This window comes from Schistocerca nitens, chromosome 7 (assembly GCF_023898315.1).
Source record: "Schistocerca nitens isolate TAMUIC-IGC-003100 chromosome 7, iqSchNite1.1, whole genome shotgun sequence".
In the NCBI taxonomy this organism is placed as follows: Eukaryota; Metazoa; Arthropoda; class Insecta; order Orthoptera; family Acrididae; genus Schistocerca; species Schistocerca nitens.
This window is the reverse complement of record NC_064620.1, coordinates 219,282,399-219,308,782: the sequence shown is the minus strand read 5'-3', so window position 1 is coordinate 219,308,782 and position 26,384 is coordinate 219,282,399. Positions and strand designations below refer to the sequence as shown.

At 40.3% G+C, this 26,384-nt stretch overlaps 1 protein-coding gene across 3 annotated transcripts in view; it reads right to left on the bottom strand.

Moving 5' to 3' along the window:
* Positions 1 to 26,384, bottom strand: part of LOC126195030 (UDP-GalNAc:beta-1,3-N-acetylgalactosaminyltransferase 2-like) — a 147,278-nt gene that overhangs the window by 51,757 nt on the left and 69,137 nt on the right. For all 3 annotated transcript variants that reach the window (XM_049933471.1, XM_049933472.1, XM_049933473.1), the window contains exon 3: positions 4,465 to 4,591. In XM_049933471.1, the coding sequence (XP_049789428.1) occupies positions 4,465 to 4,591 (127 nt within the window). The remainder of the gene's footprint in view (positions 1 to 4,464; positions 4,592 to 26,384) is intronic.

The window sequence follows — 26,384 nt, the reverse complement described above, 5'->3', positions numbered from 1 at the left end:
CTGACAGCTTAATATTAGCGATGTCTATTATTGGTAATTGAACTACAGAATCATATATAATCTCGCTATCAGCACAGGTACTTAGCTTTGTCCTGCTGGATCTTTCTGCCATGGTAGTGCTGCCAATGTTGCAGTTGAAGCCGATGCTGAAGATCTTGCAGCCTCTGCTGTGGTACTGTAACTGCCGCTGATGGTTGGAACCATGTACTTTCGATGTCGCCTCTTCTTCCGTGTTACTTTTTTTATCACTGCTAAAACTCGGTGCACACAACTGTTGCAAAATTTGTAGTTCAGAGCCCCCATGCAAACTGCCTAAATTGCCACAGCATTGGGGCCTAGACCACAGAATGTCTTTGACTGTGAGAATTACAATTGTAATTTCACAAATATTAAAGAAACCTAATATTCAGTCCTGTAATGATCTCACATTTAACTTTTGCGAGAGGTCCTGCCTATCAATATTCAGATAATACTTTTGGAAACACTTTGCAGAATTCATATCCAATTCTAAAACTTTCCAGAGTTCATATTCAGCAACTAACACTTTCCAAAATCCAATCCTGTTCCAACACTTTGCAAGATTCTTATCGCTCAATTAACACTTCCCAAATTCCTATCCCGGACGAGCCCCCAATTGCAAGCTAACATCCCAAAAATGTTCGGGCTCACAAGTGGTTCCTCTTCGTCAAAACGTCTTGGCTCAAATATGCCTAGGGGTTGAACCGCACGTGTCGCTTTACATGCCCTAAATTAGATACTTGTGACCCTTTGGTTAAATTGTCTGCCTGGTGGCAAGTTTGCGAAATTGTATGAAACAAAACAAAATTTTCTAAGTCGTTTTACTCCGTAGCTATCTAAAGACCAACCGTTTACTTTCGCGTCTCCACCAGCACTGTGCCTCTGCCCATCTCCAGCCGTGTTTCCCGCATGCTGAACATTGTCACTCAGCTGACTAGTGCAGTTCCCTTCCCTGAAGCCATCCAACTCATTGGCTACAGCTTATTCTACATTATTTTACATTTTAACATATTTAAAAAACCAAAGCTTGACCACTTTCACGATCTAAATAACAATAATATCCATTACATAATAAACGTTAAATTCTTTTACATAAAACCAGTACTATTTCCTTCTTAACTCTGAATGTCATGGCCAGTAGCCTTGCACCAGAGTGCTTTCTGATAAATAAATATATAACAAAAGTAACTGTTATGCACTAAACTCTACAATAAATATTCTATTACCTAATGGTTCAATTAGGTGTCATGCTGTCATCGTTCAAAGTGTTTTGTAGAGGAAATGATGATCTGATGCTTAACTGAAAATACTGATAATTTAAATTTACTATTTCTTCTAAACAAATAAAGTTACAGAGCTGATATTTACAACATTTGTCATTTTAATGATGCACTTGTAGATGAAATGTTAATCATTAAGATCGACCAAAGCGATCAGATTTTAGCATTACAAAACTTGTTAATTTCACTTTAACAGTAAATCCTAAACTATTATAGATATGATCAATATTCAAGTTTTATTGGGATCTCCCCGAAAATTTAAGAAAAATGGTATATCAAAATTACTGTGGCTTCATTCCCTGAATTACTACAGAATTAAGTAGTTTTCATGAATGTTTCCCTTTATGGCCAATCTTAGGTCCACTATATTAAAAACTGCTATGCCACACTGGGCACAAACAGCTCCTATGGGGTTTCCCTTTGGCGTAGGTTCTCGTCTGTCTCACTCGCACACTACAGCACTTAGGCTTGACCAGCCTGGCCTCATTCAGCACAATAGACGCCTGTGAATTTCCACATTTCGTGGCGAATCTGTGCTCTTTGTGACACACAATCCTGGACGACAGAATTCATTTCACAATTCCTGGAAGGCTGTCTCTTTTGACCATATACTTAAATGAGAGTGAAATGCTCGTTAACTCACACTAAACACCCCCTATGTGCAGTAGAGAAACATCACCAAGATTGCTGCAGGCACTGATCTAGGCTTTAGCCCAGAAGATATGTTGGTAATGCAGAATGTAAGATATCATTTTTAATGGTGGAACAGACAAAAACTCCACAACAAGCTTAAATCTAAGAATATTGTGGTCCAACTTCGACAATATTTATTATATAGTAAACTTAACTACACAAGTAAGTGTTTCACCAATGTGAGGAAAAGCCAGATTGCTACTCATTGTAAAGATGATACACATCAACCTGGAGGGAAGAGGGACGGGGAAGCGAAATGGATAACTGGGTAGAGGTGGGGAGGAAGGAAGATGGCTGTCTGGCAGAGCATGCAGGGACTATATTGCCAACAGGTGCAGCATTGGGAGGATGCGGAACAGGGATGGGAGAATGGGGGAGGGAGGGGGGAGACAAAAAGGAGAGTAGCAGGAAAGGGGAAAGACTAGTGCGTGCATTGGCAGAGGATGGATCACAGAGAGGTGGGAGATGCGAGCAGGGAGTAGGTGATAGGACAGAGGAGTTATTGAAGGTAGGCTGAGGCCGGAATAATTTTTGGAGCAGAGAATGTGTTGTAAGGATAGTTCCCATCTGCACCGGGAGTATCCACATGGCTGGGGAAGTGAAGCAGCTATGGAAATCAAGCATGTTATGTTCAGCTGCATGTTGTGCTACAGGGTGGTCTCCGTTCATCCCAGTGGACAGCTAGTTGGTAGTCATACCAGTATAAAAAGCTGTGCAATGATTGTAGCAGAGTTGCTTATGACATGGCTACTTTCATTAGTGGCCTGGACTCTGATGGGGTAGGATAAGCCCATGACAGGACAGGAATGGTAAGTTCTGGGTGGGTGGATTGGACACATCTTGCACCTGGATCTTCCATAGAGATATGATCTCTGTGGCAAGGGTTTGGGACTGAGAGTGGCATAAGGATGGTCTAGGTTGTTGTGAAGGTTGGGTGAGCAACAGCACCCCACAAGAAACAACTACAAAGGAGTGCCCCCTTCATCACCTAAGCCTGGATTGCAAAAGCTGAACCACATCCTTTGTCAGAGCTTTGATTACCTGTCATCATGCCCTGAAATGAGGGACATCCTACTGAAAATCCTTCCCACCCTTTCTAAAGCGGTGTTCTGTTGCCCACCCAACCGCCACAATATCCTAGTCCATCCCTACTCCACTCCCAATCCCAACCCCTTGCCACAGGGATCACATCCCTATGGAAGATAAGACATGCCCAATCCACCCACCCAGCACCTCCTGTTCCTGTGCTGTCACAGGCTTATCCTTTCCCATTAGATTCCAGGCCACCTGTGACAGCAGCCAACTCACGTACCAGCTCTGCTGCAATCACTGCATAGCTTTTTATATTGGTAATACTATCAAAGAACTGTCCACCAGAATGAACAGCCACCACCAAACTGTGGCCAAGATCAAAGTAGGCACCCTGTAGCACAACATGCCTGATTTCAGTGGCTGCTTCTCTGTCCAAGTCATCTGGATCCTCTCCTCCTCCATCAGCTTTTCTGAACTGTGCAGGTGGGAGTTATGCTTACAACACATTCTTCACTCTCAAAATTATCCCAGCCACAACCTACATTAACCTACTGTCCCCATACCCTCGACCCAACAGTTTCCACCCTGTCTGTCCTAACACCACATCCCTATTCTCATCTCCCACCCCTTTGTGAACAACCATTGCCAACACACCCACCTCTCTTTCCTCTTCCCTGCTCATCTCCTTTTTCACTTCCCGTCCACCACCCTCCCCACCTCCCTGCCTCACGGCCTCCCAATGCTGCATCTGTTCGCAGTCTAGACCCTGTATGCTTCCCCAGATTGTTCTCTTCCCCCACCTGTACCCTACTGTCACTTCCCCTTCCTCATCCTCTCCAGATTGCTGCTTGCATTATACATGATAGCTGCATTCTGGTCTGAGCTGACAGAGATGGCAGGTGAGTATCAATCTATCTTTTCTTTATATTGTTGATATTCTAACCTGAAGTTTCCATTGTTCAAATATGTGCTTCACAAGAATGAATCTAATTAAATTTGCACTGATAAACTGCATCAAATTGATGATTAGTGTGATGACACAAATAATTATGGAACTTCATCCTCCATTTTAGTTAGTGTTAGTAGCTCTTGAGAAGGTTGGTTTAGTTTGCAGACCATCAGTATTTCAGAAAGTTAAAGGGGCTGTACCAAACTGAACCTCTGTTTCTCAATGCAAAATACTTCCCCAAAATACAAATCTACTTCTAAAGCCAACCAATATGCTGATAACATACAATCCTTACAATAATCACCATCACATTCCTGGCATTTTTGCTACACTTATTTGCAAGGAACAAGAACAGATGGGCAATTCTGGGAGGTAAAGGAACAAATAAATGGTGGAGGAATGGGGTGCAAGGGCAGATGAGATCGTGACTTTTAGAGACAAGATGTTATAACCATATTCTGTAGTACTTAACTCCTAGTTACACTGTCTTACCTATAAAAAACAGATGGACAAGATATCTGCATCCCTAAGAGAATAACTGCATGCTGAACACGAAATAAGAACGTTTCAGTAGCTGAGTCACATACATTTTTGGCACCACTTGACAAGACACAACAATCTGTCAACAAACAGCAAAGAAAAAAAAACAACAATAATTTACAATTTTAATACTTATCTTGACAAAAACATAAAAGAACTGAACACTGAGAAAACTGACAGATGATAGCATGGTATATTTTTACATCTAGTATTATGGTTGTGAATTTCACAAATGCATAACCATAAATATCATTAAGGAGTAAATATATCAGTATTTCAGTTTCTGAATTCCTTAGTTCCTGAAGAGCTTTCTGCAAGATGTCCAGTAATTTATTTTACACACCATTTTTACTGCATACTTCACGTAAAATAAAGACTTTTTTCACCTTAACTGCATTGCCCCGTATGCCAGTATCAAGTGAAAGTATGCTAACAGTCTTGTTTGCAAGTCATCATAACGAGAGAGATTTCTGACTGCATAGTGGACAGGGCTGAGCTTTCCAGTTAACTCCTCCACACAATGGTTATGGTGGTCTAGTGGGCAGAGTGCTACACTTCGGCAATGGAGGCCCTGGGTTCAATCCAGGGTAGGAGTGGGGAATATTCCTCATTCCAGTCCATTCAAAATGGAGCCAGTCTTCTCAGCCTGCTATCAAACTGAGTACTGGCGATCTCTCCCAGAGATAAAAGGCAGCCAGGGCTACAGCTCATGACCCTGTGCAGCAGCAAACAAAAGGTGCGCCCTACTTGCAGTCAGGCCAGAAGCCCATTCACAGTTTGAGTGTTAAAGACTTCACCTTTTCTTTTTACCCACAAAGTGGTTCCCTATCACTTTATTATCCAGATGGATGCCTAGGAACTTAACACATGGAGTTTCATCTAGTATCTGCTCAGTGATGTCTATTTCTGGTATTTGTAAGTAATTTTTATTTGTCTATAATGGCATAGTTTGAGTTTTCTGGCAGAATGATTGAAGAGCAAGGAAGAGGGATGAAGGAAAAGGACTGGTGAGATTTAGGAAAAGCAGAGAGACTGTAAAAGTTGCCTACAAACCCCGATCAGGGGAGACTTACCTGTCAGCATGGAAGGAAGACCGTTTCTCTTTCCTTCCATCCTGTCTGGTCTCACCTGACCGGTATTTTGGGTGACTTTTCCAAACTCTGCCCATTTCCTAAACCTCACTGGTCCTTTCCCCTCACCTCTCTTCCTTCCCCTTCAACCCTTCCGCCAGAAGAAGGGGCCACTGGCTCCAAAAGCACGTACATTTCTTTAACCTTTATACATATTTTCTCTTGCAGTTGCTTTGTGAGTAAATTTTTTTTATCTATCCAATTATGTTGTATTTCAAAAACTATTTTAGCTGATACAGTATGAGTTTTTACAAGACTAAGAATTAAACTGTTGGCTGTGAACATCATGTTGGCAAATCAACATGAGCGGGACAAGTACCAAACCTTGTACAAATATCATATTTAATATTTCTCCCCTATGAATTTGGTTTTGTTCCTTTGGTACCATTTGTTAATGCAACCATTCGTTTTCTTTTGCTTTGAGATGACTCCATCTCTGCAAGTGTGTGTGTGACTGTGTGTGTGTGTGTGTGTGTGTGTGTGTGTGAGAGAGAGAGAGAGTGAGAGTGAGAGAGAGAGAGAGAGAGAGAGAGAGAGAGAGAGAGAGGTGCCTGTAATTGCATACTGTTTTAATTTCCTAAGTAAAATGTTATGGGTTACTGCAATCCTTGATAACACCACAGAAAAGACCTAAGGGTTCTCTTCCTTCTGAAAATGTGTTTGTGAGGTCATATATTGCTTCCATTGAAGGAAGTCTTTTATATAAAATAATATGAACAATTGTTTAAGGAATTGTGTCAGAAATATGACTCAATATCCTGTTGTAAACTACCTTATCAAAAAAGTTCTGAGAGCATTTGCAACAAAATTCCAGATTCTGAACAAGTGCTAAAAAGTAGAGTACTTCACATAGGCCTAATACTAGGTACAAACCTGACTGACGCCAATGAACTTTAGGAGAAAATTCAAGTGTATGCTGAAAGGATAGTCTAAATGGAAATATGGATGGTGTATTCATCACAGTAAATAAGAAACTCAAAGCTACCAAGATATAATCGAATCTGTATGCGAGACTGCCTTGGCAGTTCTAAATAACAGGGTGGAATCAACTTACAATTGGGTTCATCTATTGACTGCCAGATGTAATCAAAAACTTTAGAGAAAACCTCAACTTGTTAGTACATACGTTTATCAATCATAATGTAACCATTGGAGGAAACTTTAATCAACCAACTATAAATTGGAATAATTAGTTTTGTAAGTAGTGAATGTAACAAGACACTGGTCACTAATAAGAACAGACAGTTTGGAGGCACAATCATGGTGGAAACATATTAGACCTAATGGCAACAGACCTGGTCTCTAAGAGGATGTATATACTGATATTGATATTAGTGATCATGATGTAGTTGTAGCAACAGTAGTTACCAAAGTACATAGGCAACTAAACAAGTACCAAGACAAACATGCTCAGCGAACTTTCACGTTTAGAAGAATTGTTGACGAAGCAATGGATGGAGGGAGAAATATCTGAGAGGGAAGAGTTTGATGAAATTGGTGAAATGTTTTTCCACAGCACCAGCTCAAGCAATTGTTCTTAGTGAAACTATCATAAATAGGCTTGTAGGACAACACTTTCCTGATTAAATTCCTGTCCGTGAAGCAGAAACTTCCAACATGGGTTTGCAAGATTCATTCAGAGAAAATAAAATGGACCACTGACATAGTAAACATGAAAGAAGCATGCTGGTGTTGTCCTCAATGCAATTTACTTCTCTGTATGTTGCAGACTTTCCCATAAAAAAGCCAATTATGTGTGAAATTGCTAAAGAGCACACTGACTTACTTGACTTTAACTCCTCTGGCCCCCAATGGGGGAGGGGGGGGGGGGCATAGGGCATCCAGGAGAACTTGCCATCTGTCATCTGTCTCTGTCTTTTGTCTTTTGCCATTTGCCTTGGTTCTGCCCAGGTCTTGCCAACTCTTTATGCTTCCCTTCCACTGTCCTCTTCCATGTGCCCCTAGGTCTCCCTTTCTTCCTTTTTCCCCTGGGGATTCCATTCTAATACTTTTTTCTTTATGGTTCCATCTGGTTTTCTCAATGTGTGCCCCAACCACCCCCACTTTCTCTCTCGTATCTTGTCTTCTACAGGTATATGCTTTGTTATTCGCCAGAGCTCCTCATTACATTTTTTTTTGGCCACCAGATATTCACGATGCACCAGAAACATCTATTTATGAAGCTTTGTAACTAGGACTGAATTTACTCTCATTTCCTTTGTTTTACCTATATTTATCTTGAGGCCAGCAGTCTCTGCTTCTACTTTCAGCAAGTTTAATTTAGCTTGCAGATCAGTCAGCCTTTGAGTTAGTAAAACTATATCATCTGCAAAATCCAGATCCTCCAGATGTTCATGGATCCCCCACTGGATTCCTCATCTCCTGCCTGCTGTGACTCTTCTCATAACTGAGACTAGAACAAGTAGAAAAAGTGTTGGCGATAAAATGCAATCCTGCCAGACTCCAGTTGCTGCTTTTATGGGCTCTGTCATATTTCCCTCATGGAGTATGCAACATTTGTAGCCATCACATAGATCTTTTATAATGTTTAAGATCTTCTGTGGTATACCATACTTCTGCAACACCCACCAGAGCACTTTATTTTTCATGGAATCTAAGGCCTTTAGAAAATCAATGAATGCCAAGTACATGGTTGCTTGGAATTCTTTGCTTTGTTCTAAAATGATCCTAAGAGTGTTACTAAGATCAACACAACTGTGTTGTGCCCTAAAACCAGCCTGTGCTTTACGCAGTCAATTTTCAAGAGACTCTTTAATTCTGTTTAAAATAATTCTGGTGAGGACCTTCGTGGGCACTTACAACAATGTAATACCATGCCAGTTGTTATAGTCTGACAAATTTCCCTTTTTTGGGAGCTTTACCACCAAACCATTTTTCCACTCCTTTGGAAATTTCTCGTCAAGCCAAATATGCCTCAGCAAGGGACAGAGCATTTTAACAGTACTTTTCGATATCGGCTTTTAGGAGCTCCGGTGCTATGTTGTCTAGGCCTGGAGCCTTTGCATTCTTTAAGGTTTTCAAAGCAATCCTAATTTCGTCCATTGTGCGGCACTGCAGATTTATATCCTCATCTTCTTTGACTTCCTCTGGAACATCTCTTACCTGTTCCTCTTGGTTGTCTTCACAATTTAACAGTTCCTTAAAGTGCTCCTCCCATTTCTGTAGCTGTGCCTGTTGAGTTGTAAGCATCACCCAATCCTTGTTCTTAACTGGTCCTTCACGTCTGAAGTTTTTCATTGACAACCATTTGTTTATATTGTAGAGCTCTTTCATATTTTCTTGGCTTGTTGCCTCTTCTGCTAACTTTGTTTGCTCATCCATCCATTTCATTTTATCTCAACATAGCCCTATTTTCACTTTTTCACTCGCCTCTGTGTATTCTTTATGTGCTTCGCTCTTCTGCACTCTTGTCTTACAAAGATTTAACTTAAGTTCTAGTTCTTTCCTGTGACTGACTTCATTCCATTAGCATTGGAGATCCAGTCCTTCCTTTGATGTGCCTTAAATACTCAGATTTTTTCTCCCATATCTAAATAACTTACTTTGATTTTTTTGCCAACCCGTTTCAATTCCCTCTTCCATAAAGTTTTCTTCAGAGAGGACCTGGAATCTGTTCTGTAGTTAATGGGCAGATGTTTCTTTGATCTGTTGGTCTTTTAACCTTGCCACACCTATTTTCTTGCCCCTGTGCTTGGGCTTGGTTCCATTTGCCACTATCCTCAGTCTGAATTCTGCCAAAACTAGGTGCTGGTCATTTACAACATCTGCTCCTCTTCTATTTCTGACATCTAACAGAGAGTGTTGTAACTTGCGGCTTATGGCTATGTGGTCTACTTGATTTGCAGTAACATGATGTGGAGAAACCCATGTTGTCTTATGGCAGTTACGATGTGGAAACAATGTGCCTCCAATGACTAGGTCATGTTCAGCGCATGTATCTATCAACAGTTCACCATTTCTGATCCCTGTGCCATGTACACCCATGATATGTCCAGGCCCTTCACTTTCTGAACAAACATTTGCGTTGAAGTTACCCATTAAAAATTTTATGTCCCTAGAATTTGTTTGTCTAAGGACTCCTTTAACCTTTGTATAAAATGCAACTTTTAATTCTCCTTTAGCTATTTCAGTAGGTGCATAGCATTGAATTACAGTGACATATCACACATTTGTTTAAAAGTATATGGTTATTATCTATTCTGAGACTGTTTTTCACTCCAGTAAGCTCTTCTTGCTGCTTTTAAGAATGCTATCCATCCCTTCACAGTAAGGCCTATGTGCATCACCGTTGTCCTGGTTTCCAAGGATCTTCTGCTGTCCACATTATGGGACTGTGCCTGCTGCCACACAATCACAGAGAAAAGGAAAGAAAGGGAGAATATAGCATGGGATAGAATATGATCTGATAGGATAGGACAGGACAGGACACTAGACGGGATGTTGTGGGACACACTTCGTATGGACCCTCTATGGAGACCTGTCCAGCTTGGGAGACCCTGCTGGTAGTTAGACTACCGCCAGTATAGCCCTCCAGTTCTTTGGATCACACAAATGCTCTTGCCCACATGGACAGCGTTTTGTTAAGGCGGTGTCTCCTGAGGGGGTCAAGAGCACAACTCACACTTTTTTTAAAGGCCAATTACGTCATCTTTATTTGTAATCTATTAGAAAAACAAAATAGAGATGATAGGTAAGCCTTCAAGCTTGGTCATTTTTAGCATGTATTGCTCTTTAACATATATCAAACACAGATGTGTAGTAATATTTTAAATAATGGCTGGGTTTCTGGGCCTAAAATTCTTCAAAGTGGCTGATCCACAAAAGTGTTGAAGTAAATAATGCCCAGATAGAAGAATATGTATAGTAGAAACAGGCTAATCACCAATGGTGGTGGCATATTTATTGAAAGAAATAACTTGATGATATCTGCTGTGATTAGAATAGAATCCACATGTGAAATAATCAGAGTAAAGGTAAGCATAAAAAGTGGCTCAACCATGGTAATCAGATGCTTTTTGTAGACTGCCTGCCTCTGTACCAGTAGTGGCAGAGCATGTCAGAGAATACTGTGAGAAAGTTTCCTGATAATGTCACTGTAATAGAGGGGAGACTTCAGTTTGCCAGCTATAGAATGGGAGTCATGCAATTAATATGGATGCCAAAGATCGGGATTAATGTTAGATTGTTTTCAATGTCTTATCTGAAAACTACTTCGACCAAATAGTTAAAGAATCAACTATTGAAGGTAATGTCTTAGAACTCCTAGTAATTAACAGACTTGAGTTTTTTGAAGCAGTTAACGCATCAGTGACCATGAAGCTGTTGTAGCATCGGTGTCTCCAGATGTTATAAGGAATGTTAAGAAAAGTATGAAACTAATTTTGCTTCAAAAAAGTGATAGGAAACAAATTAGAAAATATCTACGTAGTCAGCATTAAATATGCAGCTCTGAAGACAAAGATGCAGACGGAAAATGGATGAGATTTAAAAGCATTGTACAATATGTGCTAAGCAAGATTGTGAGGAGTGGTAAAGACCCGCTGTAGTGCAAACAGATCTGTTTGAAAGTTACTACAAAAATACTGGGAGCTTGATTACAGATTTATATGGAAGCAGAGTCTAGTCAACAACAAAAGCTTAATGGAACCAAAATGAGCATAAACTGAGCAATGTGAAAAGTGTTCAATGACTTCAAAAATAAAATTTTGACCACTCATCAACTAATATTCCTAAGAATTTATGGTCTTACATGAAGTCTGTAGGTGAATTTAAATTCATCTATTCAGTCATTCAATGGCATCAAATCGGAAGATAGGGTAAAATACTGAATTCAGGATTCTGAAATGGTTTCCCCCTTTTAATCACTGCACAAAAGTATTGAGATAAATGGTCATGAAACAGAAAATCAACTAAAACAGTTTAATACTGGAAAGGCATGTGGACCAGACGAGATACCAGTGGCATTCTACAGAGATTATGCACAAGAACTTGCTCCCCTTCTAGCAGCACTTTATCGTAGGTCAATTGAATAATGAAGGGTAATGACTACAACAAAGAGATAGAATATTATAGTACCTGATTATATGATCAGTGGTGAATATGTTGAGCACATCACATTGTATAAGTATTTAGAGGTAATAGTAACAAGCAACATGAAATGGGGCAATCAAATAAAACCAGTACCAGGGAAGGTGAACAGAAGACTTAAATTTGTTGGAAGGGTCCTGGGAAAATTTGGTGCACCTGTAAAGGAAATCGTGTACAAGATACTAGTCAACCAAATCTGGGTTATTGTTTCAGTGTTGGGTCCTTATCAAGTAGGCTTGACAATAGAGATTGAACAAATTCAGACAGTCATAGCTAGGACTGTTACACATCAGGTATAGCCCATTTGAAAGTGTAATAGAACTGCTTGAAGATCTTAAATGGGAATCCTTGAAAGAATATCAACAGAGTTCTCATGAAACCCTGTTGGCTAAATTCAGAGAACCTGTATACGAAGGTGACTGTGTGACCTTTATGCTGCTACCAATGCAGAGGGATCATGAGGAAATGAAGAGAAAGATCAGGATGTGTACAGAGGCATTTAAATAGCATTTTCCCCTCATTCAGTATGTGAACTGAACAGGAAAGAAATCCGATAATACTGGTACAATATACATTCTGCCATGCACTGTACTTGGCTTGTGAATTTTTGGGTAAAAAGCAGTTGGAAAAAGCACAAGTAATTATCATTTTGAAGAAGGGTCACGCAACTAATGCTCATAATTATAGGCTATATTCTTGAGATCAGTCTATTGTAGAGTTATGGGTTATGGAACATGTTTATTCACATGCATTGTGATGTTTCTGGAGAATGATAAAACAGACTTGGATTCTTAAGCATAAACATCGCAAAATACAGCTCTTTCTGTTTGTCCATTATATACTGAGTGCCACAGACACTTAGATGGATGTCATGTTCCTTGACTTCCACATCATCATTTGATGAACAAAATATGAGGTTACTGAGTACTGGACTGGATTTTTGACTGGATTCAGGACTTTCTAGGAAACAGAAGTCAATATATTATTCTAAACATGACAAAATTAACAGATGTAAAAGTGATTTCTGCAGTACCTCAAGGGAGTGCCATAGGGCTATTACTATTTATTTCTTTTTCTTTTAGTGAATGTTAAACACATCTAGAACAAGTTGCATCTGTACTGAGGATCTGGCAATTTTATTTAACTCTGTATCTGGATGCCCTTCCTGTTGTCACAGCTGTCAGTCACCTAAGCCACCCATCTGTGAATTGTGTAAACTTGGTTCTGCATGCCATCATATTTTAACTGTTTGCATACTGTATTTGCTGAAATGGAAATGAGGGACCAGCCCACACATGTTAGCCATGTACTTAGTCATATCTGTAATTTTTTTCTTTAGGAATGGTCAGTTTCCTGAACAATTAAAGTACTCAATAATAAAGCCACTATATAAAAAGGGAGAACAAATAATGTACACAATTTTACACCTATTTCTCTGCCATCAGTGTTTGCTACAGTTATTGAAAAGGTGGTATATGTAAGGCTAATTGATCATTTCATTTCACATAATTTGCTGTCAAATGTAGAGTTTGGTTTTAGAAGTCATTTAACAACTGAAAACGATACATTCTCTTTGCTCTAGAAGGTTGCAGGTTAGCTTGTAGATCACATGACTTTGCATCTATTTCTATTGCAGGGATATGAGCAAATGAGGCAAGGGGTTGGAAGCAGGGGTTGTGTAGGGATGGACAAGGATACTGTGTAGGTTCGGTGAGCGGCAGAATACCACTGTGGGAGGAGTAAGAAGGATAATGGGTAAGACATTTCTCTTTCCAGGGTACAACGAGAGGTAGTCAAAACCCTGGTGGAGAATGTAATTCAGCTGCTCCAGTCATGGGTGATACTGAGTCACAAGGGAGATGCTTCTCTGTGGCCAGGCGGTGGGGCTTTGGGAGATTTGGGGTAACTGGAAAGATAAGACTACACCCACATTACGTCTGGAAGTCGGCTGTTCTGATCCGGTCCGGTGAAGGGCAATAAAGGTCCCCCAGTGTCGTCCGAATGAATGCCTACACTGGGTCCGAGCTGATCCATCAACGGTGCGCAGCTGTCGCATGTGGGACAGGAAGTGATTACACTGATCTTCAACCCAGTGTACTGTCGTCTTTCATGAGTTCCCACACTGCACTCAGTTACACGCAATAGGTCAGCAGTTGCAGTTGTTGAGAAGCTATCATGAGTGATTCAGAAGATGATGTTTTGTGTTGGCTGCTGATAGACAAGAACATTTGCCTTAAAAGATGCAGGAAAAGGACTTGGGTGCATCGTTTTAATGAAGACAGACCGGCAGGGGAGTTGTTTACTCGTTCTTCTGAAGAGACACACATTCCACCATCATTTGTACTTTTCTCACTTGCTGTGGTGGGACTTCGATCATGTGTAAAAGGTTCATTCTCTTTCTCTGTGGCAGGCAAGTTTCCTGGGCTGGACCCAGGTATTATGTCTTTCAAAAAACAGAATGCTTCTTAAATAGTGCCATTTATCAGATGCAGCCTGTTCAACTGAAAAAGGAAACGTAAATCTCACAAAATCAGCATAGAAGGTATACTCCTTTCTTGGAACAAATGTTCTGTTATTGTTTATGTATGTTTAAGATTCCTACAACATCTCTAACAAAGGCTACCCCCATCATTTGAGCAATATTCCACATCACATCACTTTTTCAGATACTTAGCAACAGGGATGTCTTTTCGGTCCTTGGGTTTAATATTTCTACTGAGTGAATATACAGTAGGTAAGTGTGTCTCGGCAATTGTGGATGTGATATGGAGGAATTTCTGTGAGTGATGTCTACCCATTCCTGGTCCAAAAAATTTTGAAGAAATAGCGAGAGGATTCCACAATCGGTGGAATTTTGTTCACGCAGTCGGATGCATTTATGGCAAGCATATCCAAATTAAATGTCCAAAACATAGTGGAAGTACGTTTTTTAACTACAAAAAGTTTTTTTCAATAGTTTTACAAGCTGTGGCGGACTACTGTTGTCAATTTATTTTTATAGATGTTGGAGGTTATGGAAAACAGAGTGATGGAGGAATGTTTTCAGCTTCCACATTGTCTGCATTCTTGGAGAACTGTCATACTAAGCTACTGCAACCTTCACCTGTCGAAGGAATTACTACAGATATGCCATTTGTCTTGCTTCGAGATGATGCATATCCTTTGAAAACTTACCTCATGAAACCTTATACCAAATGACATCTCTCACATGCAGAAAAAGTTTTCAATTATAGGTTATCGAGGGCTAGAAGATGTGTGGAGTGTGCTTTCGGTATCATGACTTCCAAGTGGCGTTTACTGAGAAAATGTGTTGAAACAGAACCTGGCAAAGCGTAGAGGATAGTGAAATGTATTTGCTTACTTCACAACCCAATTATTGACCGAGAAGGTGGTGAGTTTTTTAACTCTGCAAATTTAGAAGAAGATGCAAGTGCGTCACCTTGCCAAGAAAGTGGTTCGTCAAGAACGTCAACATCATGGAAGGTGGCTGGATGGGTGGTGACACAAATGGGGGAGAAGGTGTTGAGGTTCTGGAGGAATGTGGATAAGGTGTCTCACCCTCAATGCAGATCACGAAGATGTCTTCAATGAATCTGAACCAGGTGAGGGGTATGGGATTCTGTGTGTTTAGGAAGGATTCCTCTAGATGGTCCATAAACGGGTTGGCATAGGATGGTGCCATGTGGGTGCCCATAGCCGTACCCTGGATTTGTTTGTAGGTAGTGCCTTCGAAGGAGAAGTAATTATGTGTCAGGATATACCTGGTCATGACAACTAGGAAAGAGGTGGTTAGTTTGGAATCTGTTGGGTCTTGTGAGAGGTAGTGTACAATAATGGTAAGGACATGAGCATTAGGAATGTTAGTGTAAAGGGAGGCGGCATCAATAGCGAGGAGCAGGGCACTGTGTGGTTAAGGGACATGAGCTGTAGACAGTTGGTGGAGGAAATAGTTGGCATCTTTTATGTAGGAGGGTAGGTTGCAAGTAATAGGCTGGAGGTGTCGGTCTACAAGAAGAGAGATTCTCTTAGAGGGGGCACAGTAACCAGCCACAATGGGGTGTCCAGAGTGGTCGGGTTTATGGAATTTAAGAAGCACGTAGAAGGTAGAAGTGCAGGGAACGGTAGGGGTGAGGAGAGAGATGGACTCCAGGGAGAGGTTCTGGGATGGGCCTAAGGATTTGAATAGAGACTGGAGACCATGCTGGATTTCTGGAATGGGGTCACTGTGGCAGAGTTTGTGGATGGATGAATCTGACAGCTGGCGGAGTCCTTCTGTTGTGTAAACCTTGCGGTTCAATACAACAGTGGTGGAGCCTTTGTCAACAGGTGGGATTATAAGACCTGGTTCTGTTTTCAAGTGGCGAATTGCAGATCTTTCTGTGGATATAAGATTGGTTTGCATGTTGAGGGATTTGGGGACTGATGGTGAGGCAAAGTTTGAGGGTAAGAAATACTGGAAGTTTAACAGGGGGTGATTTGGGGACAGTGGGCGTGGATCAAGGTTGGATGGAGGAGTGGACTGAGTCAGTCGGTCACCTACACAATATCCTTGTCCATCCCTACATAGTCCTTGCTACCAACCCCCTTGCCTCATGGGTCATATCCCTGTAATGGATCTAGATACAACATCTGCCCATGCATCCTCCCACCACCACCTACTTCAGTCCTGTCACAAATAATCACCTATCCTATCAAAGGCAGGGCTACCTGTGAAACCAGTCATGTGATCTACAAGCTAAGCTGCAACCACTGTGCTGCATTCTACTCTCTGCATGAATGGATACCGATAAACTTTTGCCAAGAAACAACTGGACCACCTGTTACTGAGCACGCCACCCAACATGACGTCCTTCATTTCAGTGACTGCTTCACAGCCTGTGCTATCTGGATCCTTCCCACCAACACCAGCTTTTCTGAATTGCATAGGTAGGAACTCTCCCTCCAATATATTCTATGCTCCCATAACCCTCCTGGTCTCAACCTTCGTTAGTCATTGTCCTTACCTATCTAGCCTCTTGCCCTATTCCCATTCCAGCACTACACAGCCCTCTATTCCACTAATGCACCCAGTCTTTTTACTTCTCTCCTTTTTCACTAACCCACCCTCTATCCCCCACCCTCTGCCTAACCTGCTGACTGTATCTAGCTGCCCCACTCTTCACCTCATCCCTGCACGCTCCCAGCAGCATTTTACCCCTTCCCTTCCTTACTATCCCTCCCCCTCCCTGCCCCCATCTCCTCCTTACCACCACCCAGTTGTCTCTCCCATAATGCCTTGCTGCTTGCAGACTGGCTCCAGCTGCCAGAGATTGTGGTCTTGTGCATGTGAGTTGCATGTGTGTGTGTGTGTGTGTGCGCATGTGTATATGTTGTCTAATTCTGACAAATGCCTGGTCAGCCGAAAGCTAATTGTGTGACAGTTTTTTTGTCTTGCCTTTCTACAACTCGGCATATTCCGCCATGTGGTATCTAGCAACTATCCTTTTCATTATATTGTTACATTCCATCAGGGTTTTTCAATTGTTTGATATGCCTTCTAGTATTACAGTTGATTCTAAAATATTTCTGTTTGCTGATGAGACTAGCTTGGCAGTAAAGGATGTCGTGTACAACATTTGCACTGTTTCAAATACTGTGGTTCAAGACACAAGTTCATGGCTTGTGGAAAACAAACTTACACTAAATCACAGTAAGACTAACTTTTTACAGTTTCTAACACACATTTCAACAAAACCTGACATTCTAATTGCACAGAATGGGCGTAAAACTAGTGAGACTGAGTAGTTAAAATTTCTAGATGTTCAGATAGATAATAAACTGTCATGGAAAACCCCTGTTCAAAATCTTGTTCAAAGACTCAATGCTGCCATTTTTACTATTAGAACAGTACCTGAAGTAAGGAATAGTCACACACAAACAATAATATACTTTGCTTATTTTCATTCACTTATGATGTATGGTACTATATTCCGGGTAGCTCTTCCCATTCTCAAAGAGTGTTTTGGATCAGAAATGGGTGGTTCAGGCAGTAAGTGGTATAAGTTTGTGAACCTCTTGTCGATAACTATTCATTAGTCTGGGTATTCTGACATTGGCCTCTCAATACATACTCTTTAATTTCATTTCTTGTTAACAATATCAGCTCATTCCCAAGAAGTAGCAGCTTTCACTCAGTTAATACCAGGCAGAAATCCAATCTGCATTTGGATCGCACCTCCTTGACACTTGTGTTGAAAGGTGTGCAGCGTTCTGCTGCTTCCATTTTACATAAGCTACTAGAAGAATTTAAAAATCTTAGCACTAATCCACATTCTTTCAAATTTAAAGTGAGGAGTTTCCTCATTGGTCACTCCTTCTATTCTGTCAAGGAGTTCCTTGGAAAATTAAGTTAATTCCTATGTTACATTTTTGACTGTGTTTATGTAAACTTCTAGCTTGCATCTTTTTAGGATTCATAAATATTTTATTCGATCTATTATTACTTTTCTGTTGTAATTTCATGTACTGACACATTCCATGAGCATGGAAAGTTGCTCCTCAGTTTGGTCCTGTGGAACTAGACATGTAAAGTAAAGTAAATCTGTGTCCATCATACACAAACTGTTCAGGATCATCTCACACTGAGACTACTGCAAGAGAACATATACATGCTGTTGTCTACAAGAAGGTTGAAACACCAGAAGACTATAGCAAAATGCAGGAAGAAATAGGAAGTATCAGTGGTTGATATAGGGGCTGGCAGTTGACCCTACACGAAACATGTTGTGTGTAAATAGACGAAATAATCTGTTACTGCCTGAACTGGTGAAAATCACTGGCAACAGCAGCACCCATAAAATACCTATGAGTAATCATCCAGATTGACCAAAAATGGAACAGGAAAAACAGATGCCAGGATGAAATTCAGTGGAAAAATCTTAAGGAAACGTAATTCATCCATGAAAGAAGTGGCTTACAAAACAGTTGCTTGACTGATACTTGAATAATGTTCATCAGACTGGGACCCTTACCAAGTAGAGTTAACAAAAGAGATAGGAAGACCCAATGAGTGTATTTCATCATGGGACTGTTTTAGTCCAGCAGTGATCAATGTAAAAATTAGATGCCATAACATTTGGTTGTTTGTTGTTGTGGCCTTCAGTCCAGTGACTGGTTTAATGCAGCTCTCCATGCTACTCTATCCTGTGCAAGTTTCTTCATCTCCGAGTAATTACTGCAACCTACAGCCTTCTGAATTTGCTTCATGTATTCATCTCTTCGTCTCCCTCTATGATTTTTACCCTCCACACTTCCCTCCAGTACTAAATTGCCAGTCCCTTGATGCCTCAGAACATATCCTACCAACCAATCCCTTCTTTAAGTCAAGGTGTGTCACAAATTCCTCTTTTCCCAAATTCTATTCAGTACTTCTTCATTAGTTACATGATCTACACATCTAATCTTCAGCATTCTTCTGTAGCGCCACATTTTGGAAGCTTCAATTCTCTTCTTGTGTAAACTATTTATCGTCCATGTTTCTCTTCCATACATGGCCACACTCCATACAAATACAGGGTGTCCCACTCAAACCTTTCTGATTTTAAAGACCCAGGGAAAGAAACCACAGTAGATACGACAGTGAAAAATGCACCACATTGTAGATCTTCTCAAAGAATTTATTTATTTATTATCAATACATCTCTACATGTGAAACATTTGTAGCACGAAGAATATTGTGTCTATGATCAAGTTCTTGCAAAGTTCTTTGTAACATTTCCTCTGTTATTCTTGCAATCACATTAGTGATATGATGTCGCAACGTCGTCCACTTTGGTCACAAACAAGCAGTCCTTCACGAATCCCCACATGAAGAAATCAAGCAGTGTAATGTCGGGTGAACGTGGTGGCCAGGCAATGGGTCCTCTGCATCTGATCCAATGACTGGGAAATTTCCTATCCAGGAACTTGTGAACAGATGTTGACCAATGTGGTGGAGCTCCATCATGTTGAAAAATGATGTTGGGTTGCAAGTCTTGTACCTGAGCGTACACAAACTGTTCTAACATGTCCAGATACACTGACCCATTTACCATTTGTTCTGCAAAGAAGAATGGTCCAACAATACTGTTGTGCATTGGCCCACACCAGACGTTTAGTTTAGGGCTACCACGAACATGTTCAATGACAACATGTGAATTTTGTGAACCCCAAATCCGAACATTATGATTATTAAATCTTCCTGATAGATGAAAGGTTGCCTCATCCAAGAATAAACATCTTTCCAGGAAGCTGGCATCCAAATCAACACACTGCATCACATCTACAGCAAATTGTTGTCAGCGTGGTTTGTCATTTGGTGTCAGATGTTGCAGAATTTGTACTTTGTAAGCACACATACAATGACACTGATGAACTACATTATGCAATGTTGATTGAGGTACATCAAGTTGCCTAGATGCTTGATGAACTGACTTATGTGGCCTTCTGAGAAACATTTGACTGATGTCCTCCACTGTCTCTTCTGAAACTCTGTAACGTGCACTGCCAGGATATTTCAGAGCACTTCCTGTTGCCAGAAACTTCCTATACCATTCCTTAATTGTTTTCACATCATGTGGATCACATTCATAAACACGATAATAATTTTTTTCACAGTAATGGGCAATTTCGTTTCTGCAAACCACACTACTGCTTCCGCGTGCTGCTGTGGAGTCGCCATTTTCACTTCATGCGACCATGCTACACTCTGGCGACGATACTTGATACGCCAGATGCGGGAATATAAAGTCTTTGAGCTGCTCTACAATGTGGTGCATTTTCCATTGTCATATCTACTGTGGTTTTTCTCTCCTGGGTCCTTGAAATCAGAGAGGTTTGAGTGGGACACCATGTACTTTCAGACTTCCTGGCATTTAAATCTACACTCGATGTTCACACATTTCTCTTCTTCAGAAATGCTTTCCTTGCCATAGCCAGTCTACATATTATATCCTCTCTACTTTGACCATCATCATTTGTTTTGCTACCCAAATAGCAAAACTCATCTACCACTCTGTGTCTCATTTCCTACTATAATTCCCTCAGAGTCACCTGATTTAATTTGACTACAATCCATTATCTTGGTTTTGCTTTTGTTGATATTCATCTCGTATCCTCCTTTAAGGACACTGTCCATTCTATTCAACTGCTCTTCCAGGTCGTTTGCTGTCTCCGACAGAATTACAATGTTGTAAGCAAACTTCCCAAACTTCAAAGTTTTTATTTCTTCTCCATGGATTTTAATTCTTGCATTTAGTATCAAGTTGTATCCCCCCCCCCCCCCCCCCTTCAGGTGATAGACATGAAAGAATTCATATTCTGGAGGGAGCCATTTTGGTACTATTGAGCATAAATTTTTATGACATCACATATTTTGTCTTACTACATAATATAATGTGTGGTTAATTTTACTGAAGATATTGAAATATCTCGAAAACTACGCATTGGGTCATTGTAATTTAGTCAAAAAAGTGTTACACTCCCAGTGGTGAAAAAAATGATGTGAAAAATGCCCTTCCCCATTACGAGTAGAGTTGTGGTAACCAACTTTAAAATCTTAAATTACACCTTTTACTTCTGCTGCAGATTCAAATTCCCCAGGAAAACTATGCAGAATTGCATGAAATGTATTTATAGTTGTGAATATGAACAACCATCAGCTGTATAAGGGAATGATAACAATGACAATTTGCGCCGGACCGAGACTTGAGCCCAGATTTTCCACTTTACATATGAGCAGTTGCCTTAACCACTTTCACTATCTGTTCACAGTCGTCGTTCCTGTGTCACAACCTGTTCTGGTATGCAAAAAATGGTTCAAATAGCTCTAAGCACTATGGGACTTAACATCTGAGGTCATCAGCCCCTGGACTTAGAACTACTTAAACCTAACTAACCTAAGGACATCACACACATCCATGCCCGAGGCAGGATTCGAACCTGCGACCATAGCAGCAGCGCGGTTCCAGACTGAAGTGCCTAGAACCGCTTGACCACAGCAGCCGGCTTCTAGTACGCATATAATGTAATTCTTGAATGGGAGATGACATTTTAATTGAAAGTTGCTGCCTGGTATTGGCAGATAAATATGATACTGTTGTGGTCGTTTTGTTAAGAAGAATAATGCGATGTTCTTTCAGACACGCATGCGTGTCCAAAGGAACACTGCATTGTTCTTCTTAACAATACAGGCACTTTAATATCATATATACAATTGATCCATGACTTATGCTACGTTTTACATGTGTGTGTTCCCAATATGCTGTTATGCAAAGCATGGCCAAAACCAGTCGGAGGTTTACCTACGATAGACACAACTGTCCTTTGTACTTTAGTCACTACTGATATTCCTAATATCAATGAGATTCAGAAAACATTTGAGAAAATGAGAGATAATCCCACTGTGGGTTATGGGTAGATATGGTTATTTAACCCATAACACTCATCCATCTCTTCGTAAGATCATATTGGAGACTGGATGTTAGAAATGCATTGCTTAAAACATATGCTTCCATAGTTTTTTGAAGCCGGCCACTGGAACTATGCAAGGTATACACCAATTCATGTACCAAAAATGGAAAAGGAACATTGCAGAAAATATACCTTACATCCACAACAGGAAAGCAAAAGGGGGTCTTGTAGGTATGACACTGCCTCCTGATCAAATAGCTGGAGGGGTACTTTCACAGCACATATCTAATGAAGTATCCATGTCAATGGACCTAATGTTTGAAACATAGAGAGTAACAGTAGCCTCTTCTCATAAAGAGATAGGAAATCGCACACAAATGTTAGATGCCAATGACACCAAGAAAATACAATCTCTCACAACACTTGCATTCTCTGTTAATTGACCAAGATACTACAGTTAACATTGTCACTGACCAGATAGCTGGTAGGAGAGCAAATATTTACGATATTCTAGCTATTGGTGATAGAATGGCCACTGCTTTACAAAATAATTTACTTATTGGCTTTTATGACATGACCCATGAAGAAGTAACTACCATGGCTAAAAATTTAAAAATAAATAAATAAATAAAATAAAAATAAAAACATTACAGCTGGATAAAGAAAATACTTATGTTTCAGGAAAGATATATACTCCCTTATTAGTTAACTCCCATAAAGGAAGATGAAGTTGTTAGATGTTCTTAAATATGAAATGTCTGCAGTTCCGTTGTCATTATTTGATGAATAGAATAATATGCAAAAAGGAAACAAAAGCAGTTCTGCTAAAGAAACTTGCTGTCACTACTTCAGTTACTAATTCTACTGGTGCTCAGCTCATGGATGGCAAGGCTTTGATGTATTATACGAAATGGGCAATTGGTTCTAATGCATCCCCCCTCCTGCACTACATTATGATAAATGCTTACAAGACATATATTGTTCTTGATGATTATGAGATTCAGTCTCGAACAAGAAAGTCATCTATCTGCTGGTGCTGTTAAACAATTACTCCTGACATTGATAAGAGCACTTCCTACCCACGATATTATTTTAAGGAACAGCTAATTGATTTGCTATGCATCATCAAATATTGAGGTAATCAAGTACATTATGTGAATAAGCCACATGCACAACACATGGTTTTCCAACGTTGTAACAAGAACATCTAAATTGTCGTGGGAAATGACTCAAGACATACCCTTAACTGGAATAAGTTCTGCAGGCCCTCCTTAATTGGTAGAATTAGTAGCAGGTAGATGTATGACATGCGGGTGAAGTCACTGCAATTGCAAACCTTATAACTGATCTCACACAATATATTGTAAATGTGCATCATCGAAGATGTGTGAATATTTTCAGTCACCTGAAGTACCACGGACTGGATCAGCAGAGATAAAAGTGATGCTGAAGATAATATTGACAATTTGACATGTGACACACTCGAGGAAAAGTTTGATACTAACATTAAACAAAACAAAGTGAAGACAGTATTTTAACGTGTTATTTTATCTTTGTTGACAAAGTTTTTCATGTCAGACATACAACATTGCTTTATCTTCCAGTGTAAAAAAAAATGTAGTTGTAAGGACAAAATTGTAAACTCGCAATATCTTCAAAGCTTATTATTCTTTTATAAAAGAGTAATTAATTATTTTTTCTGTATTCTTCGGAACATTTCAAAAATGTGAATAAAATTACACCATAAAAAAGTTGCTCAAATATACCAGAGTGGTACCCATAAAATTAGCTTCTCTGAGTATCTCTACTTCATATGAAAAAAGTGTTATACCAAATGCATGCATAAATGAACAATGTGCACTTCCATAGCTGGCCCAGAGAGTCTGCCTCACTTGGTACAGATAGTGTAGCAAGTGCTGTGCCCTGTGCAAACAGATGTATATCAGGTGGTGCACCAGTCCCTCAGCCGCTCTAATGTTTGTGGGACTATGGAATACTCTGCTGTAACACTGTGCGGTAATGTAAACCCTGATTTCGAGGTTTGTAATTATTATTATATCATTCAGTGTCTGTATTTTCCTTTATGCAGAAGTGAATTAACAGTTGGTTGATGGGAATTCTAATATTGTGTTTGTGCAACCTTACAATATTTTTAGTGATGAGTGCAGTATTCTACTAAGTGTGTTTTCCTCGTGGTTCACTATGGCCAATATGTAGGTAGAAAACATTCTTCAATCTCTTGTTGAACAGTAGCAAGCTCTCACCAACCAGTAGCAGGCTCTCTCCACACCACTAAACAATTTGGTAACTTCACTGATGTGCCAGGGTTCACCGCCATTGATGCAACCTCCATCGCTTCCTCTACGTGATGATACTGTTGAAGACTGGGGACCCATATGAAAAATACCTTCAGCAACATTTCCAAGCTTTTGTGTCTCCAACCCCAATATGCGTAAGGCATTCTTTCTGTCATGGATTTCTCCTTGTATTTATCGCCTTTTGTGCCAGCTAGTCCCCCTGCAGGAACCTGGCAGTCTCTCTTTTGATGAAATGCGTCAGTTGCTCTCTGATTATCATTGCAAATGTACTCACATTATTGCTGCTCATGTTGAGTTCTATAATTGTCAAAAACAGCCACAACAGTCATACAGAACATGGGCAGTGGCACTTCACTGGTTTAGCCATCACTGCCATTTTGTTACTGAAGATCACTGGGACTCATTAGCTGATTCAGTGGTTCGTGATGTGATAACACGCTTGGCCCTTGATAGAGAAGTTCATATACGTGCTTTACAGTGTGAGAATCCCTCTCTCTCAGACATTTTGAGCACAGCTCAGTCTTTTGGCGTATCTAGGGGAGCAGGAAATCAGATAGCTTTGTGTGAAGTAGCCTCTGTTACTTCTCCGCCTCAGTCATTGTCAATTAGCTCACGGGGGAAAGATGACGTTGGGACCATGCAAGCGTGGTATCCATGGCACAAGGGGCAGGGGTGTGCCTAACAGCATTCATGAGTGCACCAAGTGTGCAAAGCACTGGGCAATGTGAAAAAGAAAGAGGGACAAATTGCTTCTGCTTGGAACTCCCAGTCTCATTCATCAGACACAGACATGGATGTGGACAGTATTCCCCAGGATGTGAACAGTATTTCCCAAGTGATGGCAGTACCAAAGAAACTTTATATTGAAGTATATATGTCAAAAATGCAAGTAGACACAGGTGTGGCAGTGACTTAGTTAAATTCTCACACATATGTGGATCTCGGATCATTAGTGTCATCCCATGTCTCTCATAGGTTGGTGAGTTACAACAAATACCCATATTCAGATAGTTTTCAATTCCCATAGTCTATAAAGCATTTGTTCAGTCTTTGATCTTTCTAGTGGTACATGATGCTAACACTAAAAACTTATTTGGGTTAGACATCTTCAAAATTTTTGGATTTTCTATTTCTGACAATGAGCATCTGGTATCGGATGAAGTTCCTTTCCAACAGTTGGATGCATTTTGCTTGGAATTTTCCTTACTGTTTTCGGAAGTTTAGGGTGTACTGCCAGTTTCAAGGCTCACATCACAATGAAACCCTCCTATATTCTTTGTGTCGTCCAACACCAATTGCTTTACAGGAGCAAGTCACTGCAGACTCAGCCAACTTACGTCCTTAGGTGTGGTCGCATCTGTCTCCTCTAGTGAATAGTCTACTCCGTTGGCAAATGTCACAAAACCTAACAGCAACCTTCAGCTATGTGGTGATTTTAAAAAGTCTGTACACTCAACTCACAGTCTATTATTGATACGTATCCCTTACCCCATCAATATGAACCCTTAGCTAAGCTTTCTGGGAGGCCAATATTTTTCCAAAATATACTTGTCTGAGGCCTACTTGCAATTGCCTCTAGATAATGATTCCAATCAGGTCCTCATAGTAAATATCTCCTTCAGGTTATTGTGTCTGCCGTTCGGTGTAGCTAGTGCCCCTGCTATTTCCCAATGATTTTTGGAGCAACTCATGGCCTCTGTACAGGGGTGCATCTACCTCTACATCGACACTCTGCAAACCACCGCAAAGTGCATGGCAGAGGGTACATCCCATTGTACCAGTTATTAGGGTTAATTCCCGTTCCATTCACATATGGAGTGTGGGAATAATGATAGTTTAAATGTGTCTGTGCATGCTGTAATTATTCTAATATTATATGAGTGATATT